This window comes from Simochromis diagramma, unplaced genomic scaffold (genome assembly GCF_900408965.1).
Source record: "Simochromis diagramma unplaced genomic scaffold, fSimDia1.1 OVJJ01000753.1, whole genome shotgun sequence".
NCBI lineage: Eukaryota > Metazoa > Chordata > Actinopteri > Cichliformes > Cichlidae > Simochromis > Simochromis diagramma.
The window spans coordinates 14657882-14685692 of NW_024387523.1; the positions used below are offsets into that span (position 1 = coordinate 14657882).

The window sequence follows — 27811 nt, forward strand, 5'->3', positions numbered from 1 at the left end:
TTTTGGTAGGTAACACCGGGTTCATTAGCACAAGCCTTTTTTTTTTTTTTCCCTTTTTTAAATGTAAATACAAAAATATAGAATACTGTATGTAAGACCGTAGTAAGATGGCAAAGTGGTGGATTTTTAGTAAGACAAAAGGACCTCAAGTTAATTGAATCGAAGTTGAGTGAAGAGCAGCGACTGGGGACCAAAAGACAGGTAATCAAAATCTAGAGAGACATAAAGAGACTGCGTTGGTCCACAAGTAACGACAGAAGACCTCAAACATCCACACATCCTTTGACAAACTGTTTCTTTTAACTCACACGCAAGCTGTCTTACACACCAATCTGAATTTAATCACTGTGGAGTAAAAGTCACCATCATTTTTTCAAAAAGGTTTTTTGTCTTCTGGTTTCAATCATCCCCTGACCTCAGAAAACATTGCACATAACAAGTGAACATTAAACATTTGGCTTATTTACAGTTTAATACAGTACAAACCGCTCAACCTTGGCTTCAGTAACTACATTCATCTCGGCAGCTTCGCATTTCATTAGTCTTCCCTTGGCTGTGCGCCGCCTTCTCTGGCTCGAGGGTTCAGTAACAGGTGAGCTTACAGTGGCTGCGTTTTGAAGACTTGCATTCATCAGTTCTCCTGTTTCTCTTTTTTAGAATCTGTTACTCTCTGTAATGCCTACAAAACACTTTGATAGCTTGCCCACTCTGGGAGACTAAAACAGTGTAACACATGCGCGCGCACACACACACACAAAAGTGAAAAGAGTTTTTCACAGCAGCTAGGTGCCCTCTTTTTTTTTTTTCTACTTGCTATGCCGACTGTCCTCTAGTACTCATTGCAAGTTTTTCATTGTGGCCTCTGCGTGTTTGGGAGCTTGCCCGTCTTAATCCGGCTCTCTCCTTGGTGAGGTTTCCAGCCAGAGCAGCATCATGGACCTGCTTCATGTTCTCCAGGACTTCAGCCTTGGCGTGTTTCAGCAGGTCAGCCTGGCCCTGGGTGTCAGGAAAGATGGGGAACACAAAAATCAGGAGGCAGGGGTTACAAAGAACGAGGGTGAGGGCAGGGAGGTTGAAAGAACAAAGTATGAGCAACCAGCCAGAGGCTGAAACATGTTCTGATACTCTGCCCCGATTGGCTGTTGGGCTTCATCAGCGTGCATGAGTGTATAACTGACCTTAAGGATGGTGATGTTCCAGCTGAAACGCTCAACTGCTCGGCTGACCTTGGAACCTTTCAGCCCCTCTTTCGTACCCAGGCTTTGCAGTTTTTCGTGAAACTCCATGGCTAGAACGAAAAAGCAAAGAACCACAGCAGATCAGACTTACAGTTCCAATCTCGTACATTTAAATTTAAAAAAAAAAAAAAAAGAAAAAAGTATATCATCCTTTACAGGAACATGGTGCACTTTTCTCCAAGGCAACCAACATGGCTAACAGGCCATACTAACATGACAACACCTGCTAAACATCTGCACAGTGCCACTGTTGTGAGCATGTTAGCATTTATTTCAAATTACTTCCGTGTCTTAATCTATACTCTCATTATGAAAATAAAAACAAAAATGAATCATGTTAAATAAAATTCTGTTTTTTTTTCCTCCAAGTGAACAACATAATTATCACTGACGCAGTAGCCTTCAGGTCTCCTACTTCCACACAGAGCTGTGTCCAATATGAGAACATTTCATCTGACCTTACTCTGACTTTCTAAGGATGTCATACATAATTTAGCTTACAAACAGAGACAAGCTCTTTTTTTTCCCACATCATTTGCCCCCCCCCAAAAAAAAAAAAAAAAAAAAAAAAAAAATGCTGCCCCATCACACCACTTTTTGTTAAGTCATACAGCAAAAGAGTGGAGCAAAATCTACCAGGAACACTGAGATAATCATGCTAGGGATGTGCTGGGCATGTCTCGAGTACTAAAGCTTACCTGCTTCACAATCTGACTAAGAGGAAAAAACTGGAATTACACGATTACTACGATTGAATGTCGTAGTGACCTTTTATATTAGATGCCAGCTCTATCCTTTCAAACATCCATCCGTTCATTTTCTTTAAACCTTCATTATTATTCATTTGGGGGTTATTGAGGGGCTGTAGTCTTTCCCAGCTGGGCCAATATTGATCATGGCAGATAGTCACCCCTCCCTGAGCCTGGTCCTGCTGGAGGTTTCTTCCTGTTAAAAGGGAGTTTTTTCTTCCTATTTTCACCAAGTGCTTGGTCACAATGGGTTGTCTGGCTGTTGGGGTTTTCCCTGTATTACTGGAGGGTTTTTACTAGGGCTGGGTATCGTCACTGATTTCTAGAATCGATTCGATTCCGATTCACAAGGTCCCGAATCGATTCGATCCACGATTCGATTCAATTTGAATCGGGAAAATTTTGCCTCAGACAGTCAGAAATATTATAATTCAGGTCATGCATCTATAAAAAGAAATCTGACACTTGCGAGACTTTATCAAAGGTGTGAGCATCACAGCAGATGCCTTTGTGTCAAATTAGCTGAGGATAAAACACAGAAAAACATGGAGGTGATTTTCCTGGCCTGGGATTTTATAAAAATATTCTGCAGTAGATCAAAAACGAAAGAAAACCATTAATGAACATATGAACATTACCTGATGCTACTGAAGTGAAGCAGAGCAAAGTTACAGAGGTTTGATTACAGACACAGCTGAGCATTTTGCAATTTTGAATAATATTAAAAAGTTTAAATTTGTTCAGTGTTGAACGGCAGAAATGAAGCTTTCTTTTCGGAAGTAAGTAAAAGAAAAACAAACAAAACAGCGGCCGACAGTGCTGTAAGAACGGTAGACTTGTGCATAACAAGCAAGCGAATAATGCAGAAAACAGATTTTTAGACAGGAAACTGTTCTTGAAGTACAGAGAGAGAGCTGTGCATGAAGTTTGCTGCCACCACGATAAAATCAAAACAATCAGAGGGAATTCATGACGATGTTTATGTGAAGCGTAGTTTGGATCTTCTTTTGCTGCTGGTTTACTCAATATTGTTTGGAGAGAGATAAAACCTGCAGCTTCAGAATCAGCGCAAAAAGGACGTAAACACAAAGCAGGGACCCGCCGAAACATCAGAATCAGCGAGCTGTCGGCTTTCAGCTCGTGTCCGTGCAGTCAGGTGAAAAAGTCACATCTCACTGATTCTGTTGCGTCAGCGGCTCCGCGTTTCGTGTTTACGTCTTTGTGCAGAATCCGTGTTCCTGCTCTCATTTACCGTTTTAGCTGTTTGGTGGTTGTTGAAATTTTGGGAGGTTTAACCTGAGATTCTGGCGTTTTGGCCAAAATAAATTTATATTAAAAAAAGAAATCGATTCAGGATTTTAATGAATCGATATCACGTTATCCAAGCGAGAATCGATTTTAATCGATAAATCGATAATCAAAACCCACCCCTAGTTTTCACCTCACAATATAAAAGCGCCTTGAGGCGACTGCTGCTGTGATTTGGTGTTATATGAATGTAGCTGAATTTTGGTTAAGAGAATCTTCGGTCCACAGCTCGCACACGTTGCTGGCCGGGTTTTATCTTTCCAAAGTGATTGCTGCAGTCAGTTGTTTTGTGTGCTGCAAATTCAGAACTGTACGTATGAGTCTAAACATAAAGCTTGCTTGAGTGCACCCTGCATTTCTCTGATGGTTTTTTTTTTTTCCCCCCTCAATCACTGACACTTGCAGCTACATTTTAACTTGTGCTGCATATTTAGCTTCTCACATCACCTTTGCTCGGCTGTCCCCACATTCAATGTTCATATCTGCCCAATGATCTTTGTGCTCTGAGTCAATCAGTGAGTTTCAATATTACATCTGCAAGCTTAAGCCCCAGAAGATTCTACGCTCACCTTTGGATCGCATTAAGGAGGTCTATTTGACCAACTCTGTCTCTGTTCAGTCAGTAAATACTGATGGCCATTTTTCATTATTCTCAAGCCTGGAGTCTTCTTCCAGGCTTCTTAAGCCTGGAGTTGATGATGGTTTTTTTGTACTTTTTTAACAAACCAAATTCTAGAAGACACAGGTGGAGGATGTGTACCTGTGTAATCTTCAAACTTTTGGGGGAAATTAAGTCACATCATACACAATAGCCGATTACAAAATGAAACTGCCAGGCGTCTGAGAGAATGAGAGAGAAAGACGCAGAGAAATTAAGACAGCGTCACAGAAGTCAGGCCGGCAGCTAGTTAGCCTGTGTGCAATGAGTTGTGTTCCTGGCTTCCTCTGTCCGCTCCGGGCCACTGTCCCACTGTTACCATGGAAACCCAGAAGTGGGTTAACATGGGGCACACATCAGTGTGAGCTATCAACAAGAACCCAGACGTTAGACATGCCAAAATGTGGACCACACACACACACGCAGAAGAGTGAACAGATTGGGTGCTAGTCTATTTCACCCATCCCTGACACATGATTCTTCCCGGTCAATAAACGTCTGCAAACATGGACACGCACCTGCACACACATACGCTGTCACTGCTCTACATTCACACACACCTACATAAGTTGTCTGAATAATAACCTTTACTGCGTGGTTGCTAGGCAACTCAAAGCCTACGTGCCACTGTAGTGTGCGCGTGCGCCTGTGTGTCTATTTCCCTGTGAAATCAAGCGAAGTCGAGGGTGGGGAGGGGGGTATTTTTCAAGCCAATATCGTTCAGTGCGTGCATACACAGGCAAACAACACTCCCAGATACAGGGTCTTGACCCAGAGATAAAATAGCCTTCAGGGCCAGCCAATCAGCATGTGACAGGTATTTGTCATCGTCACTTTATGTCCTCAGCCTGAACCGTGAAGCAACTGAGATGGAAATGATCCGACTTCCAGCAGAGATCTCCGTCAAGAAACGACCGGGCTGCGAGCATCTGATGAAGTGTAAAATCTATACTTCCAGATGTCACACAGAGGCCAGCGCCCTGAGGGAAAAGCAGCTGATCATCTGGGGTTAATGATGGACAAGTTCTCCCAAAATTAGAAAAAAAAAAAGTGGGTATGACTCTACACCCCTTGATGGCGCTTTTCATCTGTGACCGACCTCTCCATACTGGAGGAACAAACTGTACTCCTCCAAATTTTATGCTCCCGCAATTAAGATAATTTTACTACCTAACAACCAAATTAAAGAGGCCCTCAAAGAAGGAAAAATGTTGCTGTTCTCCAATAGTCTTTTTTTCCTGACCCGTTTCTCCTGTCACAACCCTCTCAGAAGAAATAAGGAGTGAGAGAATAAATCCAGGACGAATGATCCTGTCCAGTTTGAAGACGGAAAGGAGAAACACAAGAAGAGCAGGTGATAAGGCGCGCAAAGCTAGGACTACTGTGTGCAGGCTTCCCTATGAGCCAATCAAATTTTCTTCTGGATTATGCTGTTGTCTTGAGAACTTATTGTTTCACACAAAGAAACATCAATGCAGGGAAAGGAGAAAAAAAAAGTGCCTTTTAAAATCTTAAACTGGGATCAGGATGAGATGAGAGGAAGGTTCGTCTCGTAATCGGAAGGTTGCCGGTTCGAGCCCCGGCTTGGACAGTCTCGGTTGCTGTGTCCTTGGGCAAGACACTTCACCCGTTGCCTACTGGTGTCCAGCAGCCTCGCCTCTGTCACTGCGCCCAGGGCAGCTGTGGCTACAATGTAGCTTGCCATCACCAGTGTGTGAATGTGTGTGTGAATGGGTGGATGACTGAATGTGTAAAGCGCTTTGGGGTCCTTAGGGACTAGTAAAGCGCTATACAAATACAGGCCATTTACCATTTACACACATCCGAGAGAGACTAGAATTATATGTGAGGTGTTCACAGCAGCATAAATTGACAGTGCATTTGAATCAGAGCGATGAAGCATCATCTCTGACAGATGTGAAAATTAACACCCAGAAGAATCTTGCTTTCGCTTTTTCTTTGAGGTTTAACTTCTCACCTCGCTGCCTGTGCACTTCAGGGTGTGACAGAAGTGAAACTAGTGTAGCTCGTGAGCAGGAACAGCAGCAAAGCAACAGCTTTTGAGGCTGGTGTTATAATAGTTTCACACTTAACAAAATGTAAGTTACAAAGCATCTAAATAAATATACATGTATACCACTAGTGACAGCTGAGAATTCCCCTCCCCAGCACACCCAGATACTGGAGTGGATTTCCTTTCTTCTCCCTTGGTGTTCTTGTCTTCCTCCCAGCATTCCTTCTAGCCATCCATCTCTCCCATTCATCTTCCCACGGCTTTTGTAACGGCTGATGCAACTTCCAGCCAAGTATCTCTGTCACCAATCGTCCCGTGCCCCCCCCAAGTGACTGGTTTATGCCTTCTCGCTGCCAACTCCCTCTTCCCAGGCTTAGAGGTGGACCTCCGCCTTTGGGATCACTTGATCACCAGATTTCCTTTGTACACAGGAAGAGTTTTGCTCACAAGATCAGGCCTAAGGCTCTGCAGCAGCTCTTTATCAGATGAGTGCAGAAAACACACACTTTAGGGATCTCTCGGCACAGAGTGGCCATCGCTGTACTCGTAACTGCGAAAAAACAGATGAATATGTCAAATGCAGTTTGATCGCAGAGTCGAGCAGCGGCCCCGAAAACAGGAAAATAAAGTCCAATGGAGGATGTGATGAGTTGTCTGGGAGCAGAGTGGAGGAGTCTGCAAAGTTGTAAACAACATTCATCTCAGTCAAATACTTTGTCTCTCCACTGGAGTGGCCCCAGCTGAACCATCATCTTTCTCTCCGAATATCATTTGACTTGGAGTTTAACTGGAGTCCTCCCTTGTGTGGTTTCTTTTTTCTATTCATATTTTGTTCAAGGGTGGCATTGGAAAAGCCAACAATTTTTTGCATCATTTCAAACTGCAACATTCTTACAAAGCTCATGGACGCTTTAATATTTAATGTGTACCAAGAGTTCTTCAGAAGGGAAAACAAAAGTGAGACATTTGTAAGCGCAGCTTGTGAAATTCACCGCCTTCAGATTCATACATATATACTGTGAATGTTTATCACTTTTTTCCTTTGCACCAAACCGGTTAACATGTCTAAATGTCAGTCAAGCTGTTTCCTGGGTGACAGCCAGACACTAAAACAGGGTGATGAACGTGATGTGCATAATGTGTTATGTGCAGCAATGTGTTTGAGGGGGTTGTTTATGGCCTCTATGACAACAGTCTGGCTAACTAAAGTCAGATGACCCAAGGGATACTGCTGAAGTAAACAAACCTCTGCCAAAGATCACAGAAATGATATCGGCAGGTCAGATTTCATGCCCTTCACTTAACAGACAGATGGGTGATGGATGATGGGAGTTGCACCAATTTAAAATCTCCTCCAGCCAAAATATACACAGACAAACTGAGCCAGTATAAAGCCTCATCTAACCTTGTCTAACAGCGGTGATAAGACAGATAAAATATAGTGGGAGAGGAAAGGAAGGGAGCTGACGGTAATCAGCCACTGCAGCCATCTATATAGCACTGTTAAAGAGGCTGTGTGGGAGTATGCTAGAAATATGGAGATAGATTGGTTTATACTCATTACACGCACTCTAGATAGGAGAATCTCATTTAAACGCACACACGCCTACACACCTGTTGTCTGTATATGCAGGATCTTGTCGTGGATTCCATCTGAGAGCTCCATCACTGCTCTGCTCGCCTGGACCATCTGCAGACAGGGAAGCATCAACATGATTCACATTAAAGAGCATGAAGGAGAAGAAATCACAGAGTTTAACTTTGAAGAAATGTGTCTAATCTGCTGAAGAGGAATAAAGTGCACAGCACTGTGCAAAAGTGTTGAGCCACCGCTCAGATCTTTAAGTCCTTTAAGGACTTTCAAGTCCTCTTGAACAATAGTTCTCCGGATTTTTCTTGGATTTTGGATGCTTTTTCATCCATTTTCAGAGGAATGTTTGTTCGTTTGTTAATTAATCTACTTAATCTACTGACCAAGAATTATTGCATTAAGCATCTAACTCAAGGGATGAACCTTGTATCTTTGCAACAACAAGATGATTCCCAAAAAGTGATTAGCCAAAAACTTTTCTCTGAGCATGCTCTGCAGTGTGTCCTTAAAAACTGTTAAGAGACTTGGAGAAATTGAGGGCAAACAATGAACTGGCTTAAAGAAATATGAAAAGAAAAAAAAAAAAAAATCCAGCCCATCTGCTGTTCTCTGAAAGGATGGCTGTCAAGAAGCCATTTTTACAGAAGGGAAACAGGGAGAAAAGGCTGAGGTATGCCAAAACACAGTGGAGGCTCAGTCATGGTTTGGGTCTGCATTTCAATAAGTGGTGTTAGACATCTTGTCAAAACTGATGGAGTTATAAACACAAAAGTATTGCTCCACCATGCAATACAGTCTGGAAAGAGTCTGATTGTCATTCTGAAAAAGGAAACCGTTGCCAATCATCCCAAACACACTGCCAATACAGCAAAAGCATACCTGGATTAAAAATAACCCAAAAAATAAACAAACAAAACACACAATGGAAGACTATCGGTCAAGGATTAGCCTCCCCAGACCTCAACATTATTGAATCAGTGTGGGATCATCTTGACAGAGAACAAAACAAGAAGGCAGGCAACATCCATATAAGAGCTTTGAATGTGTCAAGAAACCTGGAGAACTATTCCTGAAGATTACTTAAAGTAATGACAGGAAAACTTACCTAAGAGAGGTCGGACTGTGTTAAAGAATAAAGGTGGACATAATACATTTTGACTTTCAAGCGCATTATAATCATGGCCAGATATATTTCTCATTTTCCCAGCAAAATTTAAAGAAATGAGGGCTGACTCAGAACTTCGGCACAGTACTGTCTGTACATACCACACTGTGCACTTCAACTTAAAGAATGTAGTAATAATAATAACAACAACAACAACAACAACAACAACAACAATAATAGCGTGTTGTTCCCACATTTAATGGATGACTGGAAATTGACAGGTGCATGCAAATAAAGTCATCTCCAGACTAATATGGCAGCTCTTTGAACATGACCACACAAGACAAACACACAAAGACAGATAAAACAAGTCGCTTCTTCCTGATCAACTCTCACAAACAGGATCTGACCCTCACAATGTGCGGGGGGAAGAAAAATGCTATTCAACAAATACGGGATTAACCACACAACATTACTGTGACCAGATCTCGTTCAGCAATACAAACAGACACAGAGACACACACACACGCAGATTCATTCATTCAAACTTTGCTGTCTCTGTTGTTTACCGCTCTCGGCAGGCACCAGAATTGAGGTGTGGAATCCATTTATGTGAACAACATTCAAATCTATGCAAATAGTATTCAGCAACAGCGGGAGCTTTTTCAACTCTGATCTGCTCGGCTGGAAACAAGTGTGGCTAATCGCACGCACACACACACACGCACACGCGCACACACACACACACACACACACACACGCTTACATCCTAATTCACAAATAGACAGCCTGTGTCTGTGCAGAGAATAGATGCATAGCATTGACAAGCTGTAGTTAAATTAAGGGGTTACAAATCATTCTGCTAAACATTAATCATGACTCAATAAGAAGAAACCCTTTCATTTTTCTCCATGACAGCAAGTCTCTTTTTCTCATTCACACTTGCGCAGCCTCATTTCATATACTCTCCCGATAGCGCTGCTAACTTTGCAATTCATACCGACTGTCCATCATCCTGCCCGAGAGATTCCCGGGAAACATCTAATATGAAACGGGAACAAGTGCACTTTGAGCAAATATCAATTTCAAGAAATAATGTTGCAGGCAGGCAGATGGTGGAAGGAAAAAGAAAAAGAAAAAAAAAAAAACAGAGGTGTAGCGTTCTTCACCACAGCAACACTTTAACACTGCAACACAGGCAAAGCAGTCCACTGAATGCTAGCCCACAGATGTACAAAACCCACTTATGCTGGACAGCCACATTCACAAAGAGACACCAGAGGGACCGAGAGAATGCAGTAACTGCAAGAGATTAATCAGTGATAGAGGAAATATGGAGGGCATTGAAAGATGGCGGCAAAAACCAAAGGGAAAATTATTGGAAGTGTTATATAAAAGCGAGGATGGAAAGAAAGACTCATCCTTTCAGTTACGACACAGGAAAACCCACTCGAACACACTAACTCACCCTGCCTCATCGACTGAATGAAGAGTTAACTTGCAGACCAACTGACCCTGCTTGGTTTTTTTTTTTTCCTCCTCTCATTGTGTTAGTTTCCACGGGGGAAGTTCTTCTTCAGTCACTGGATTTATTTTTAGACGCCGTTACATAAATTCAGTCAGTTAAACCACTTGGTGAATGAAACTCTGCAGTTCGTTTTGGATGGAAACACAAAGTAGATTTAGGTCAAGGTGAGGATGTCGCCAGCGTGTTTATGAGACTTGAACAAATGGGGATGTTGCCCGCTACATAACAATGAAAAGCTCATGTCGGGTTTCAGAAACTATTGGCTAAAAAGGAAGCTTTTGTTTGGGAGGGGAGCTTTCATTGTCAAGCCAAGCGGTCGGGGGATGACTGATACGTTGCCTTTGTTTGGTCTTTCCTTCCTTTTGATGAATTTCAGATTTATGAGTCACATAGAGCCCTTTATCTGGTGCGAAAACATACAAAATATTAACTGTCAGGTCTCTTCCTTTCTCACCATCTCATAAGTAGAGACAACCCGGCGGAGGACATCAGGCAAAGACCCCTGGGGCTCCAGGGTGGGGTACTGGTCCCGCAGGTCAAACAGTAGTAAAGGCATCCCCTCTGGTTCTGAAACTCTAGAGCTCAGAGCCAGTATGCACTGCATGAGGTTAGCCACAGCCGACACCCCACACAGCTCCCTGAACACTGCTACTGAGTTCTGTTTGAAAGAAAGACAGAAAAAAAAGCAGGAAGGACACGTTTAATCAGTAGATAAATAAGAATACACGATCTTCTCCTATTCACTGTCCTAACTGGATGGAAAAAAAACAAACAAACCAGAGGCACTGAATTGCGTAGAAAAAAAAAAGACAAGAAAACTAGTGAAATCTCTCCTACACTCTGCGACACAAGTCTGCGACTTGATTTCGTTTCATTCTCTGTCACACACATGCACACCCTACACCCCAAATCCTGCAACAGAGCTATTTGTATTTGATTGCACTCCTGCTGCTGTGCTGTGGCAGTAGTTCAGAGTGAAATGGAAGCAATCAAGAGATGTGGATGACCAACAGTCTCATACACATTGACAGAACATGTAATTACTGTTTGGCATAGGGTAACAAAAGGACCCACACACAGAACTGCCGCTTGGTTCATAAAGGTTAATTCGACCATTAATGAAAGACAATGAAGCTTCTGTGCAAGTTCAACACATTCCCGGGCATTTGGGTTAATAATTTCCTTGCCTGCTTTCTGGGAGCTAATCAGCCTCTGTCCCTGCTGATATAAACCTGAGTGCTCTTCTTTCATTTATCTCGACCTCACCCTGGTCACTCAGAGATCCTCATCCAAGTCTCCAACCTGCTTCAGCTCAGCCATGTTGGGACTCTGCCACGTAGTTTCAAGGTTTAAGGTTAACCTCTATTAATAGTTTACAGAGGCTGATAGTTTATTAATCCAACACTCAACTTATAATAAAATAAATTAAACTCTTTCGGTGACCTCGTCACTTGTCCCTCTGCATCGTCAGTCTTCAGCTCTGTTTATCACCTATGTAAGCTTCTTTAGTGCAATGTCAATTGATATATTTATATCAATATACAGTGTCTTCTTCACTCACTGCTTTGTACTCTGTTTTGCATTTAATTATTAGTTATTATTCTCGGACTCTCTTCCACAGCGTGTCTTTTATCCCATCTTCGTTCATTCACCCCCAACCGATCATGGCAGATGCCTCTCTCTGAGCCTGGTTCTGCCAAGGGTTTCTTCCTGTTAACAGGGAGTTTTTCCTTCCTGCTATCACCAAGTGCTTGCTCATAGCAGCTTGTTTGTTGGGATTTTCTCTGGGGGTTTTACCTTACAGTATAAAGCGCCTTAAGGCGACTGTTATCGTTGTTACTTGGCACTATGAAAAATAAATAAATGGAATAAAAATGGGACTGAAGTGAAATATGGATCAACTTCTATCTATTAATCTTTAACTGTAATTTAATTTCCTCATGAAAAATACATCAATTTAGTCCTAAGGAATTCCCATGGTTAAAATGCAGAAATTTGCAGGTAAAATAAACAAGTTTACAAATCGGCAGAAAAAAAGGCAACTTTACTTTGTATAGTCAGTTTCCTCCACCACAGCTGGGAGATGCATTTCTCAACAACAACAGTGCGTAAGATCTTACCACTAGATGTCAACTGATTTCTGTTTTCTTACCCCTCTCAATTCATGTGCCTAATCCTAGCTATGGTGGCTGCTTTAGGACAAATAACTCTGGACACCGTTCACTCGTAGTGAGTGTAGGCTGTCAGTTTGCAATAACAATAACAGCGATATTCAGGTGAGTTGTTGAGGATATCAAACCCTTAGACTCTGATAGCTGCTGCCTCTGCAAGCTGCAATGGCTCTAACATTGATGGACTTGGACACTTAGCGAATAAACACTCATATGATTGACTCATATGTACTCAAACTGTTTATTAGAGAGAGCTTAACATTAGCTGGCATAATGTTAGAGTATAACCAGCTGTTGTTTAGCTGGCTAATCCAGAGATGACAGGGCTGCATGTCTAATCTGCTGACAGTAAGTAATCGTGACAATATCGGGAATCAATTAGCATGTTTAGGTACGTTTTCATGTGCTAGAGGCCTGACTAGGAGGAGGAAGGAGTGAGGAATGAGGAGGAAGAGGATGACATTTTATTAAGATTCTGATTCCTGTGTTTTCAGTTCTATGTTGAAAGACGACCCCTTCTCAATTTGTTGGAAGACGTAATTACACCAAGTAATGTATATTTACTATATATGCACGTTCTCGTTTTGTAGAATGACACGTTTTACTTTATTCTTCTTTTCTTCCTCAGCAAGTGTGAACAGATATCGTTTTGCATTTCTAGTTCCAAATACCATGGAAATGGCCCAAAAAACACTAAAGCTGATCCCAAACTAAATGGTGACATTGTGCTGGCTGTGTCCAGTAATAGTTTTCCTCACCTGCATGTTTCCCCTCAGATCGGTGGCTTCTCTCAGCAGAGGAGCAGCCATTTTGAAAACTTCATCCACTGCTCGAATTCCCAAGTCCCTCAGAGCTGTATAGTCCCTCCCCTTTCGGGCCTTGCGTACTGACAGACCCCTTTTGTGAGGTTTTCCTCCACCTCTGCGATTGGTAAGGGCCACGTGCACGAACAGCTTGGCGTGTGGGAGTTCCTCTCCTGTCAGAGACTGCAGGGGTACATGTCGGTAACCAGGCTGGAGGCACTCCAGAGGTATGGTATACTGACCTGTTGTGGTGGAGAAATCACATACGCATTGATTTCATGGTTGCTACACAGGAGCTGTGGGGCTCATAAATAAGTATAAAACTTGTGCGTACTGACCTATGAATTCATCCCCAATAAAGTCATCATCCAGCACCACAAAGCGAACCATAGCAAGCTCAGGCAGGTTGATCTGGAACTCAAAGCTCTCATCGAAGATTGGGTTGTCTCCATTCTGGCTCACAGTCCTAGTGCGGCGCTCTGTGCAGTCGGCTGGGATGCCATGGATCTCCACATATACATATGGGTCCACCACGTCCCCTTTAGCCCCAGAACCTTTGGGCTTTGGCAGATTCTGGCCGCTAATGACCTGCAAGCGAAAGGTAGATCATTTCATTAACTGTTTCAGTCATTATAAACTTCTTGTTTATAATAAACTAGTTAAGCTAGATTATATGACTTTGCTTGGAAGTAAAAGTAGAAGCATGCACTGTCCAACTTAATCCAAAGGTTCAGATGTTTAAATAAGCTTTGCTAGACTGGTGGCTTTTTTAATGCAATGTATGCCATTCTGTCATGTTATGGGGTTATATTGTTACCCAAAGGAATGAGGGCAAAACTTCAAAGGACAAAGTTCTAATAATAATAATTATTACTGCAATGTCAAACATTATAAGATAATTTTTAGAAAACTTAAACTGCAGTCTACACATTATTCCTGCACACCTTCACGTGGAGCAGCTGTGGAGACACACCAGGCACCGTGTCTCTGGTGTCAGCGCTGAAGTAAGACACCTCCTGCCGCATGATGGCCGGACGCAGAACGTAACCGCAGTTCCCATTCTGCCGGAACCAGGCTGTGTTTAGGTCCATCATCAGTCCTGCTGTCTGAAAATTCATTGACACTATCTGGCAACCGCACTTCCACAGGTCCTGGGGGTTCATGTTGCTCGAGTCAATACGCATAGGGTTGGGGTACACCCGTGACAAGAAGTGCTTGTTGTGGTTGACAAAGTCCCCGGGGTTCTCACTAGCAAGACGCACTGCTAAAGACTCGTGAAAAGAGCACACCTCCCAAGGTTTTTGGCTTTTGGACGAGGTTGGAAAGTCAATAAAGGTGACAGACTGGCAAAGATTTACTAAGTCCGAGAGCTCCTTCAACAGTTGGAAACGTTTGGGGGGAACGCTCGAAGGACTAGACGTGACAACGATTTTCTGCACAGTGTCCTTCTCACTTCCTCCAGGCGCTGCCCCTCCACTATTAACTGCCTTTATCTTCTGGCACATCTCTGCTCCTTCATCCTCCTCACTTACCTCTCCATCTTCCCCATCAGAACTCGGCACTAGCTTTTTACCCTTTAATAGTATTCGATGTCTTAGGGCTTGCGGGGATGGAAGGTATGAAGCCTCTTCATCTGGAGGATCTGTGTACAGCCTCCCCCCTAAAATCCTCATGAGATGCTGCCACATCACTTTCTGCTGTCGAAGCGAACAGTGGTTTTCAACACACAGAATTAACGGGTACTCCGATGCTGCGAAGGCAAACCTTCCGATTGCTTCTAACACACAGTGCAGCAACAGCGGCGGGGAGAGGCTGTGGCCAGTACACACTAGCGGCTCCTCATCTGCACCATCCCAAACATCTAACTCCACGCACCGGCAGCCCATTTTGAGGGCACGAATGTAGCCGGAGATATCCGAGGGGCCTCGAAACTGGTCTTCGATGAGGTAGGTGTTGTGGGACGAGTTGATATAATAGTGAGACAAAGGCTGAGTCATGTCCTGGCATATGATGCTATGCTCTTGGTCAAAGAGGTGGCACTCCGCCGAAGTGAGGTAGCTGGTGAAGCCGTCCAACGACAGGTATCCCTGCTCCCGCCCCTTCTCCGATGGCTCATGAGCCTGGATGAGTTTCAGGCTGGTTTCCTCACTCACCTAGAGGGCAAGAAGAGTAAACAGACATTAGATAGACTAGGATTATATTTGTCCAAGTACTCCTGAATTTTCTGTGTGATTAAACTAAGTTACCCACTTGAGCCATGCCCTGCTCAGCCTCAATGAACCTCATCAGGTCTTTGGTGTCCAGGAACTCTTTGTTACTGGAGAACTGCACCAGGAGAAAATAGATCTCAGGGCGTGTGCAAAAGTCGTGGAAGACCTCAACGAACTCCTGCTTGGTGACCCTGCTCATTTCTTGCCGTTAGCTTTTTGTTTTCGCTGTAGTCTTCAAGTCCAGATCCGTTATCTATCGTAAGCTCGCACATCCTCTCTCTGAGTCTTTGAAGCTCCTTAAACCTGTGCTCCACTTTGCCACTGTTCACCCCGGGGTTCACGCCTTGTATTAGCTTTATAGCCAATTCCAAATGAATCCCTTCTGTCACGTCTCCTCGTGTGTCCTGGTTAGCAGCAGAGGAGAACAACTGCTCCAGCCAGCCAAGACGAAGACTGTTCTGACTGCTAGCAAGCATGTCGAGGGTATGTTTCCCATACTGCATCAGATACCTAAAGACAGAGAAATGTAGAAGCACTTAAAAAAAAAAGACAAAAAAGACTGAGCTATTGTAGGACACAATGTTTTTGGTATGAATGATCAAATCTACAGCACAAACATTTCCATTTTAATTTATATTTCAGACATCTCGCACAGTGCTTGAAATATAAAATACAACTACTGCAGCAGTAAAATCAATTTAAAATCCGCCCATGTTTGACGGCACAAGCTTTCATAAAAAGAAAACTCAAAAGGACTACATAATAAAGGCAACCGAGCAAAATCCCACCGTTCATCTCAGTACAATCAATACCAAAAAAAGAACAAGATAAAAGAAAAGTGACAAGATATGAAAGTGAACTGGCATGAAAGAAAAAACACACTTTATGTCTGCTTAACCTTCCCTGCAAGACAAAAATCTCACTTCAATCACACATTAAACCCTTCGTCACTTCTTGTTCACCGTAACGTCAGTCAGACCACCAGAGGATTGCTGGGCTTTATTAATAAAAGCAGCCCGGCTAAAGCATGGATGGAACACGGTGGCCGTCAACATGCACATTGTTTGCAGAGATGGCCAATATTACAGGGATGAGCTGTCCATTACCAAACGTTTGGCTTACAATGAGTGTGAATTACAGGGCACATAGCTTTTGACCTATACTAGACTAGCTTTGCATGATTTAAAATCCAAAATAAGCTGTTTTTATCTTGTTAAACCTTGTTAGTTCATTCAATGTCTGAAACAAGCTCGCTTCTCCCTCACCAGGAAAACACTGCTGGAAACAAACTGTGTTGATAGTCTGAAGATGTTGGCTCATAGGGAATACTTACACATGCATATTGAGTGTAGGCATCTTTAATATGAACAAAGAATAAGGAGAAAAACATTTAAATTTATGTTTGAACTAGTCCTTCAGACTAAACTGAGTAACTACGAAACAATAGGCTTAGGATGCTTTATGTAAATTTCACACACAGCTGGTTTTTTTATTTATTCACATATTTGTGCTGTCATATGCTGCTTAAGAGGTGGAAAACACACAAGGATTAAAAGCTTAAGAATGAGTGTACAATGTAAAACTGCTCTTTCTTTCTGTGTCTTACCTCAGGCCAATAACCCAAATATTAGCCACCTCTGCAGAGTTGGCAACCAGGTCCAAGCTTTCATAAATGTCTCCATAGATGATGGAGAATGCACAGTCCTCTGAAATCTGGTCATAAACTCCACTGGTGCGGAAGGTCTCCGTGTTACGACCTGTCCGTACCTGGAGTTTGAGACACCCGACGATGAGGAAAAAAAAAGAAGAAATTTTACGAGGTTTAATAAAATCAAATGAACTGTTATCCATCGTATGGAAACTGTTACAAACTTGTACAGCTAATTCATTTTAAAAGGCTTAAGAAGGCATTCGTGAAACAAATCCATGGTGGGCTGATTTAGAAAAGTCTTTCCCTTTTCTTGGACACCGACCTCACGTATAGAGGAGAGAGAGATCCGAGCTTTGTCTGACTCCTTCTTGGATGGCTCCCAGCATAGAGCCTGGAGGCCGGCATCAAGGAGATAGTATCGCTGATAAACACGGGAGTTGGGTCGGATTTTCTTCAGCTCGCTCCCCTCAACCTGGAAACCAGATATGGTTAATCACTCACTAACTTTCAGAGTAGAGCTCAGTCGACTTCAGCTATGTTGGAAAGTAAGACTTTGATCTACCCGAAACCCTTGATGCATGGATACTACCTTAGATATATTTCATGTACAGCTATGTAAAGCTTATATTTTATGTAAAGGCTCTCACGGTAGCTGACCCACCATCGAGTGGATGCAATCAGAAGCACTGCTGATCTTTTTCTCTGACAGACTGCTGCTGAAGGACACCGTCTTCTTCTTCTCCCGACCAGCACGTGATCCATCCTGAAAAGGAGGGGGAGAAGAAGGATGTGACAGATAAAGAGGAGGAGGAGGAGAGGGGGGTGTAATAATAATAATAATAAGAAAAAATGACTCAGGCAGACACCGATCCCTCTGAAGAGTACTCTTTGCTTAGTCATGACAACAGTTTTTCAGCGTTGAATGGATCACAAAGGATTAAAATACATATCAGCTTATATAACCAAACCTAAATGAGATTATTGGGTCTACCTCATAGAGCCACCTCCTCCCAATTTGTTATTGTTCTTCCTGATACCAGGCTAAAAGCCTTTGCTCGTTCTTGCCCTTCACCATTAATCACACCTGACTAGACGGAAGCAGCAGGCTCCAGCATTCTAATTCTGCCCCTCCACAATGACACAGGCCGACCCAATCGGTTTATCTGAGCACACCATCACAGCTCATCCATCTGATTTATTGACCAATCAGATGTCGCCCCCGCAAAGAGCCTCATGCTTGCAGATAAGAGCATATATGTGGGCAAATATATTCAATAATGGATATACTAGTCCTGATTAAATGAAATCAGAGACTTAATTGATGCTCCAAAGAGGAGCAGGATAACTTAATTACAGCTGAATAGCCTGACTGAGAACACCCACAAACTCAACCTGCTGGTGACTCTCAGAAGCAAGGAGGCAAAATGTAATTGATGAGAAATAGAACATTGTAGGACTGCAATTACCCATAAATTTTTAATTAGAGATTATTGTGTCAGTGATTGTTTCTTAATTTATTTAATCAATATTTTATGCCCTCAAAGTGGACCTACTATCCTTTGCCTTATTTATGTCTTATACATATATTGTTATAATGATAAATGGACTGGAAGTTGTATAGATCTTTTCTACTGCAAGCCTCCTTCACCAGTTTATATGCACATTCACACAAGCACTTTTGTCTGTACCAGAACATTTGTTCAAACACATATACGCCAATAGCTTCAGTACCTTGCCCACCATAGTGGGCATGTCAAAATACTGGAGTAGCCGAGGGAATCGATCCACCGTCTGCTTGGGTGGATGAACTGCTCTACCTCATGATCAGCAGCACTATGGAGGATAAACATGACCACAGTTCCAAATGGTGCGATCATCACATGTGGAAGTACTCCCTATAAGTCAAACGAAAAAAGCTTCTTGATTTGGATGATGCCTCATGAGCCACAATTAGAACTGATATCCTTAATATGGCACACAGCTCTGGCTGTTAGCACAGCAAACCTTCTGTTTGCAAGGGACAGCCAATCATAAAGGCCGTGTTAAAGGGAGGGGGTAAAATGGCTTGGTTTGGAAATTGTTCATGTAGTAATGGTTACAAGGTTGGCTTTGCATGATTCACATTTCAAAGTGGAAACTGGAATTCTGCAAAAAGACCAAAACGAAATAAAGAAATAAAATAAAATCAGTTAATTCATATCATTTTTAGCTGTTAACCAAGTAATTAACCAATTTAAGGTATGAAGCTGAGGTGCACAAGAGCACTGTCTGAAAGAGTGATACATTTGCGAGGGTTGTTTTGAAACAGTGAACAAATCAAAGCAGCACAGAGGAAGATCAAATCCAGCACCCTGTTGATCCATAGCTAACAAGCAAACAATCCTTAATTCATTTATTTATTTATTTTTAAATACAAGCTTTTTAAATACAAGTCTAACAGATTGCTGCTTAGCAGCATAATGTTTTCGCATTCAGAGCAAATATATGTGAATATTGATCGGCGGCTGATGAATCCCTACTCATCTGCACAACTCTGGTTTCATTCAAATAAGACTTCATATGAACCTCGAGAGCACTTGTGTCTTTTATGAGGGGAGAGAGAGGCAGCACTTGATATGAAGGAAACCCAGCGGACATGAAAGGCAAAAAGAGATAAGAGAGAGAGGGCAAAAGGGGGGGGGAGGGAGCTGCGTTTCATCTGAGGAATATGAATGAACACGTGATAAAGGGGGGTGGGCATAATTAACAGAGGACGAAGACGCTCCCCTCAGATGGAAAGAAGGGCACATAACCATCCCAAATCCTCACAGAATCAATCGCCTCATTAGGACAGGAAAGTGTTTCCAATCACAATAACTCTTTTTTTTTTTTTTTGAGTCACTTTAATGAGGGAGTGCTCTAAAAATACCCCTGGTGCCTTCAGGGATGATACAGGGAGCGAGAGGGGGTGTGGAGGAGATGCCCTTCCAATATGAAAAATACAGAATGAAAAAGAAAAAATTAAAAACTCTCCGATTTCGTTTTCTTGTTAAAAATCCCACACCCCTGTGCACCGCTGCACCGACACCTCTAAATTTAACTCAGTTAGAAAGACTCAGATGCATCAGCAGGGGGGAAATCTGAAAATCAAACCAAGATTCTGTCTTGTTAAAATAATTCATTTGGAAAAACTGGCAAAGTTCCCAGTGACCCAGAATGAGGCACGGCAAACAAAAATGGAGATGGATGCACCTTCGCACAGCAGTTTGGAGGACCACCCGATCATTCACGAATTTCTTTTCGCCGTCATGCACTGCACTGACAGGCACAAGAGACTTATGATGGCCTCAATGTGCATCACTTCCTGTCTGTGGCATTACCAGTAAGGGTCTCTCTCTGTGGTTGGATCTGCACCCAATTGCAGTGCACATATTACCCATCATCATCATCATCTCTACTGACATTTGCACGTCACTTGACCACTAGCAAAACTCGAGATTACGACAAACTAAATCCTTGCCACGCTTTGCAAAAAGCTGTGATTGATCACCCCTGTTATCCTCTGACATAAATTACTGACAGAAAGAGACAAAGAGCTTAAACATCAAACCACCTAGCACTGATGTCAGGAGCTAAATAAATTATTTTGGCAAGATAAAACTGGAGGGCACATTTTAACCCCGCAAGTGGATAAACAACTGAATAAAAATGCAAATGCAAACACATCGATTTTTCTTACAAGAAAAATAAATAAATAAAAGAACATGCATGCTATTAAATCAGACTGGAACACCCAAGGACACGGAAAACAAACAAACAAACAAAAAAACAAAAACAAGTTCTGCCTCCATTCCCGTATAAGATTTCCCATTTACTTTGTACTTCTATACTGCATGTCTCAGTCTGCTTTTTTTTTCTCACACACAGAGATGAGCCTCTAAAACCACCAACTGCGCTTCAAAACAGGAAGCCTGTCAGCCCGTCACAGAGAGTTTCCTGTGGGCTCCACCAAGACTTGAGTAAAGTGACGATAGAGAGAGACAGAGCGGAAAAAAAAAAAATAACGTGTGAAACCCTTCTACTTGATATGGTTATTTTTAGGTTTAACAATGTGACCAACAAGTCATGAACATGACTATGAAGAAACTGATCTCTCATAATGTTGCAATACCAGCCATGCAGACTAACAGTCTTTCTTAATTGTTCAACTATTGACACGTTAACAGTCATTTGCAGTTGTCCTTCCACGCTGCACGAAAAGTAGGAAAAGGGTAGGGTTGCTCACATGGGCAAGATGCATGAAGTGAATATCTATTGTACCATATGGGCTTTAACGGCATTGAAAGTGTTGGAGTTTCCTCCTGAAACCAAAAACAACTCTGATTAAAAAAAAAAAAAAAAAGTTTTTTAAAAAAGAAGAGTCACGAGAACCAAAACTGCAAATTCACTGACATTTAATACCAAAGCACGCAGTGAAAAGATGCTAAAAACCCTTCTTCGTGGTTTTTATTTTTTAGATGACGGTTAGTTGGATAAAAGTTGTCTGCTACTATCAACAAACACTACCGATATGAAAAGGTTGAATATATAATAATCTAAAAGAAAAGTAAGTTGTTGTTTTTTTTTTGTTTTTTTAAATGAGGCTTTGTCTGCAAGTTTTTAATTGTTCAAACTACACAAAAGATTACTGCAGATAGATTCGGATTATTGTGAGACTATGAGATTACTGATGTCCCTGTTAGGATTTCGACACTGACTGAACAGATGGAGAAATCCGGGATGGATGGATGGACGGATACAGGGATAGATAGATGGATGGATGGAGAGTGAGAGAAATGGGAGGGACTGGGTGGCAGAGCACACTAGAGGCAGTTTTTAGGGAAGGACACAGAGAGTACAAGAGACGTTACAGCAAATTCTAGCTAACACAGGAAAGAGGAAGCAGATAAACTTCTGAAAAATAAGTGCAAAGAGAAATAGATAAAGATGTTCTCTAGCTTGATTGCTAAATATCTTCAGTGCACACGATCAGAGGATTTGCACTTGGTCTCCCGCAGGGTTCAGGACGCGGTGCAGCACGGTGTTTTCATTAGTCAGAAGAAGAAGAAAAAAAAACGAGTGCACTGTGTCATGTATGAGCTTGCGAGATGACATAGCCGGTACATCATACTAGCAGGATGAAGATGTAGGTCATCAAAGGAAGTTGCCTTTGATTTGTTAAATGAGACAGAAATAGAATGAAAGACGGCTGTTTAAGTGAGAGGAAAAGAATAGAGGAGTGAAAATTGGAAAGGGGTCCTGCCTCCGGACTGTTTGACAGTGGATTATGGACTCTTAATAGCATAGATTTTTTTTTTCCCCTCCAAGAGTCTTTTACCCTGGAGCACCGTGCAACCAGGGGGGGCAAGGATGTGATTTAGAACCACATTAAAATGTGGTGAATAACAGCTGGTTTTCTAATGAAAGGATTGTTTATATTTTTCATGTATATGGAGACGTTTTGTTGATTGGGAAAAAAAAAAAAAAAGGAGACTGAACCGCTCTTGCCTTAACTGATGATTTAAACAGTTGCACATTGCTGCACTAATCAGGCTAATTCTTCATGCATTAAGGCAGGCTAATCGCACGCTGATCTCGTGTTCACGTGCTCGGTATCTGTACGTTGGGTGGGGTGATGGGTGTCGGGTGCACATGTGTGGCCACAACAGAGCCCAGGACACTGGAGATAAATAGAGCAGACGAAGCAGCGTGTGGTCAGCTCTGTCTGAGGCTCCATGTATGGGAAAATGTGGCGAGCCTTCGCAGTAACTCAGCTGCTCGCTCTGACTATGAACGCCTGCCCTTGTGGCAAGAAGAGCAGCAGATGCTCTTTTACGCTTAGAACCTTTTGAAGTCCCATGTGCGCGCACACACACACACAAAGTGAAACAAGCAAAAGGTTGACTTGAAAAAGGTCACCTTGTCAGAGAGATAACCACAATTTCAGCTGACAAACGTCAGAGACGCATTTACTGAAGAAAAAGTGGGTCCGTTAATACCAAGAACAGGCTGCTGAGGACTAAGTCGGGCAACACCTGCAAGCGCATAGCCAAGTGAGTTTCTCACGTAACTCATCAGCACCTGTCGCTGCACTTATATGGGGTCCTTTGGCAACGAATTTAGAGTGCATGTGCGGAGCGGCTAAAGCTATGAGCTGTCAGCTATTAGGGAGACTGTCCTGCAGCTCCGTCACAGTCAGTAGGAAGCTTGATCCCCTCCTCGTGCTGTGCAGGGTCATGCTTATGCAGGCTGAAGCGGTACAAAGCTGACTAAAGATGTTGATGTGAACTGTGCTCGGGGGCTCACTCTCACTCCATCAGCTATCCTCCCCAGCTGTGTTCACCTCCAGCAAATGCTGCTCCCTCAGTTTGAAAAACACGCAGTGACACGCACGTTCCAGGCACACACCGGGATCGCACTACTGAACGTGACCACAGTAGAAAATACAAATAATGTGTATACACACACTCTATACACCAGCCAGCCACAACATTAAAAACCATTTTCAGGTGACATTTACAAAGCGATATGCTGCTGGGAAACCTTGGATCCTGGCAATAAAGCCAGATGTTACCGTGATACACACCACCCATCAAGACATTGGTGCAGATCAAGCAGAGTCCTCATGGTAATGATGCTCACTGATGGCAGCAGTCACTGCCTACTGCAAAGTGCCCATGGCATTAAACCAGCCTCCCATCTCCTCAAACCCACATGTACGAACATCCAGACGTACAAACAGAAGCCACGGCCTGCAGAAGCCAAAGTATCTGCTGCTAGAACACCCCCACTGGTCCTGTCTCCATGCACCCAAGGGGTCATCGATGCTTTGGCAACACATTTGGGGGGGGGGGCTTCACAATATATCAGGTAGGTGGAACTAATTTGTTGTCTTTATGAGAGCTAAGCTACAAAAGCGATACCAACCTCCTACCTGACTGTTACAAATTACACCTGGAACCCGGGGAGCTGTTGCTTTTTGCTTTCAGTGTTTACACAAGGCCGAGACGACCATTATTCAGGCTTAATAGATATACGAGTGCTGTCTGTCTTCTAATATAATGCTTGGCGAGAAAGGAAGAGTAATCCAAAATGTCAAATGACTCCTTTACTTACTCAGACAAGTGTAAGTGTTACAACACACTGCATAATTTATAAATGCAGAGGAAAAGCAGTTCATACAAAAAGAAAAAGGAAAAATCTTTGAAGATATATAGTTTGTACAGGACTGCAGTATCCACACATACGCCTTGTGTCATATTAAACCACACACACTCTCACAAACATGCAGCAACACTTTCCGGGTGTTTTCTAAAGTTATGTTGGCATGAATAATGAGTGAAGTGGAAAGCAGATATCAGCTGTGCCAAGCTGTATTTTACTAGAAGGCAGGTCTGTGCAAGTGTGCGGTGTTTGAAACTCGGAGACTACCTGATGTTATCTACATCAAGATGAACTCAAAGCAGGCATAAACTCCTGATCATGCACATGAGAGCATGGCAGGAAAAAAAAAAATGGATTTGCAGGTGGAATAAAGCCCACACTGAGGAATTACAGTTGCCGAGACCTCCTGATACTGCAGCCGAAGCTACTGCGAACATACAAACGCAGGACATGAATCCCTGACTCCTGTTAAAACCGCTCTGGAATGTCATGCTTCCTGTTTATCTACCTGCATACCACCCAGACTCCTGTTGTGAGCAATTCTGTGTTTTGCCATAGTCAAGCAAACAAGTGTTGTGTGGTGCTGTTGTGCTGACAGATGCACTCATAACCCCTCGCTTTTTTTTTTTTTTTTTGCATCCCTCTGAACCCTATAAACGCGAGCACCGAATCGTGATCGTTTTTTGCTTTGACACAAAGGAGGCATGTGATGCGTACAGCGAGCTTTCCCACGCTGTCCTCCATCACCATCCATTGTAGCAGCGGGTCAGAGGGATGTCCTGGAGCCATTAAACATCACACATCAAACGTGGCGCTGTGTATCAGGTGCGGCCCTCGCCAGGAGGTATTTGGACAACATTTGCGACCCACAATGAAGCAAAGAGATTTTTTTTTTTTTTAATGCTTTGTGTCAAGCTGGCCACAGCGTCCAGGGTAACAGAAGAAAGACAGGAGCCGGGCTGCCTGTGGGCGAGGAAGTGAGAAACATTTGCCTGTGTGTGTGTGCGTTGCAGTGAAAGTGACTTGTCATAACCAACTGTTCATGACTTAATAGCAATATTGCAAAACGAACTGTGTCAGGAAATTGGCCAACAGGCTGGCTTCCTGTCTTGCTGAGTTACAGCCAATGGTACTCGGACGATGGCATGTGCAAATAATCAAGTCCTTACAGGCAGCAGCTCTAGAGACAAGTAGCAACCGGAGATCAATACGAGACCTCCCACGGGTCTAGAGGGAGGCCTAAAACCATAAAAGGACAAACTCAGGGGATAACTCATTAATTAGATGTTATTGATCTGGCAATATCTGAAACGCTGTTCCAGTGGGGTGGGTGTGGGTGTATGGGGGGGTATGATTAAGTCTGGAGGCTTTCATTCAATAAACGTTTGCTCGTGTGGACACTCGGGTAACTGTGGGCAGAGCGGTTAATTGAACATGAGGTGGGGGGTCTTGTAGTCTACTGTGGGCCACAGAGGATGGAGTGAATGTAATTTCCCTATTTAATCAAAGGCTGCAGCAGGTGGTTTCACCTATTAGCTCCTACTCTGGTCTTGCACTGACGGGATGCCTTTAGGTAACACTGCTTGAAGCTGTATGGCAAAGCAAGTTTTGGTTTGAAGTCGTGGGCCCAAAGGGCAACACTTGTCCTCTAAATATGTGACACACACACACACACAATCATCTCCAGTGTGACAGGAACTAGCTTGATGTGCATCTTAATGCACAGCATGCCTTCATCCAGCAGCACAGATGAGGGGCCCGATTGTTGCCTATTTGGCACACACGGTCAGGAAGTTAACAGAATGTGTCACAATGCAGCGTAACAGTTTATTTCCAGATTACAACTTGATTCTATCGAGTGGTGTTGGCGAGATATTCTTTGGTGATAAGTCGCCACATCTGCGCACGGCGCGGTGGAGCTTTTATTCTCACTTAAATCAACAACAACACAGTATCAGCGTGGCGTTTCTGCACTGCTGGTCGTGACGCTCTCTAATTCAAGTGCTTTGCGCTATATGAGACATGCTTTCGGTGTTTTCTGGAGTTGCAACAGTTTGCATTTCCCCCCCTCCAATAAGGAAGATGAGCAGTTTTCTGCTGATGGAACTGGTGGCCTACCTTGATCAGACTGCTGCGTCGAGGGATTGGTTTAGCAGCTGAGTCTGGACCCGTGCTCTCCCACTTCGGAGACTCGCAGCTGGACTCGTTCTGGACCTTCTTGCCGGCGTTTGGCACGCTGCAGCTGCCGTTCGACACAGGCTCTCCTCGGTGCGTCTCCAGGCTCGTTCCGGTTCCCCCTGACGCAGCTTTACAGCCAGCAACCGGTGGACCGACGGCGCTCTTGTTTTCTCCAAATTCTGCCATGGTGTCACTTTCGGGGTTTTTTCCGTTTTCCTAGCTTTCATGAAAGCAGCCGAGCCTCCAACAGCGACAGCGATACACACTGACACAGCCGTGCCATCGTGTTACGTGAACGATCGGCGACCGTGCGCCTAAAGACAGCGGAAACTTCTCTCTCTCTCTGTTTCACTCGTGCTCTCTTTCTTTTTCTCACAGCCGCTCGCGCGCTGAGGGGGGAGGCGACAGGAGGGACAGCAGTGACAGACACACCTTCAGACCTTCGCCGACTGCAGCTCTCACATCTCGCCGACAGCTGGATGTGTGCTTGTGTTCAGGAAATTTTAGATGCAGCTGGGCCGGCCCGCTCCGCCCCACCTCTCCACCACGCCCACCACCATCTCCTCCCCTTACTCCTCCACGGAGTGCTAAATCTTAAATGAGAGCACTGTGTCACACAGTTGTGCAAACCATTTATGATTTGTTTTTATTTCGTGTCCAGACTTGATCCTTTGAAGCTAGATACGCGCGCGCGCTAATAAAGTCGTCACGTGTCGATAATCTCGGGGGCGGGTTTTTTTGTTTGTTTGTTTTGGGGGGTTTTATGCTTTTTTCGTCCTTCCCAAGAAACGAGGCTCACATAATGCGCTTTTTGTTTCATACTTGTTTTTTGTAAATAATCAGCTTTATGCGTATTCACAACTTCTGGGTTGTGAGAAACTCCCATTTTGCCATTTTGGACAACCTGTTACTGCAGTTACTGAACAGTTGCCACTGTTTTCAGTAGACTTGTTATGAATTAATGAGCCAGCTCTATGTAACTGTCCGTGTGGCTGATAATGCATTAGCTTGACTTTAAAGTGCAGCGGCATATCCTCATGATCCCCCAGATTTAGGAATAAAGGCAGAACTCATATTATGGATGAATGGAAACCAGTGATATTAAAATGCTATGAGGATTGTTTTTAATACTTGAATGAAAAATCCTCTGCAGTGAATGACTGCTTGAAGTCTAGAAGCCACAGACATCACCAAATGCTGCATTTGTTCCCTTGAGATGTCAGGCTTTTACTGCAGTCGCCTTCAGCTGCTGCTTGTTTGAGTCTTTTCATTCAGTTTTGTATTTAATAGCTAACAAGCTGATCTGCTGGGCAGAGATCAGGTGACTGTCTTTGATGCTGGGCTGTTTTTGCACTATGCTTTGGGTCGTTATCCACTATCACTGTGAAGTACTGTCTGATCAGTTTTGTAGCATTTGGTTGAATC

At 43.2% G+C, this 27811-nt stretch overlaps 1 protein-coding gene across 1 annotated transcript; it reads right to left on the minus strand.

The window, feature by feature from the left end:
- Window positions 1-26879, minus strand: LOC120726579 (inactive phospholipase C-like protein 2). The gene is made up of 13 exons (XM_040020254.1): window positions 26327-26879; window positions 17688-17789; window positions 17349-17498; window positions 16982-17142; window positions 15640-15885; window positions 15416-15569; window positions 14110-15318; window positions 13504-13753; window positions 13121-13407; window positions 10646-10849; window positions 7582-7657; window positions 1179-1288; window positions 1-996 (listed from the first exon to the last, which is right to left on the minus strand). The coding sequence occupies exons 1-13, from the start codon at window positions 26570-26572 to the stop codon at window positions 814-816; spliced, it is 3378 nt and encodes a 1125-aa protein (XP_039876188.1). The 5' UTR covers window positions 26573-26879; the 3' UTR covers window positions 1-813.
- Between the last annotated feature and the right edge of the window lie 932 nt (window positions 26880-27811).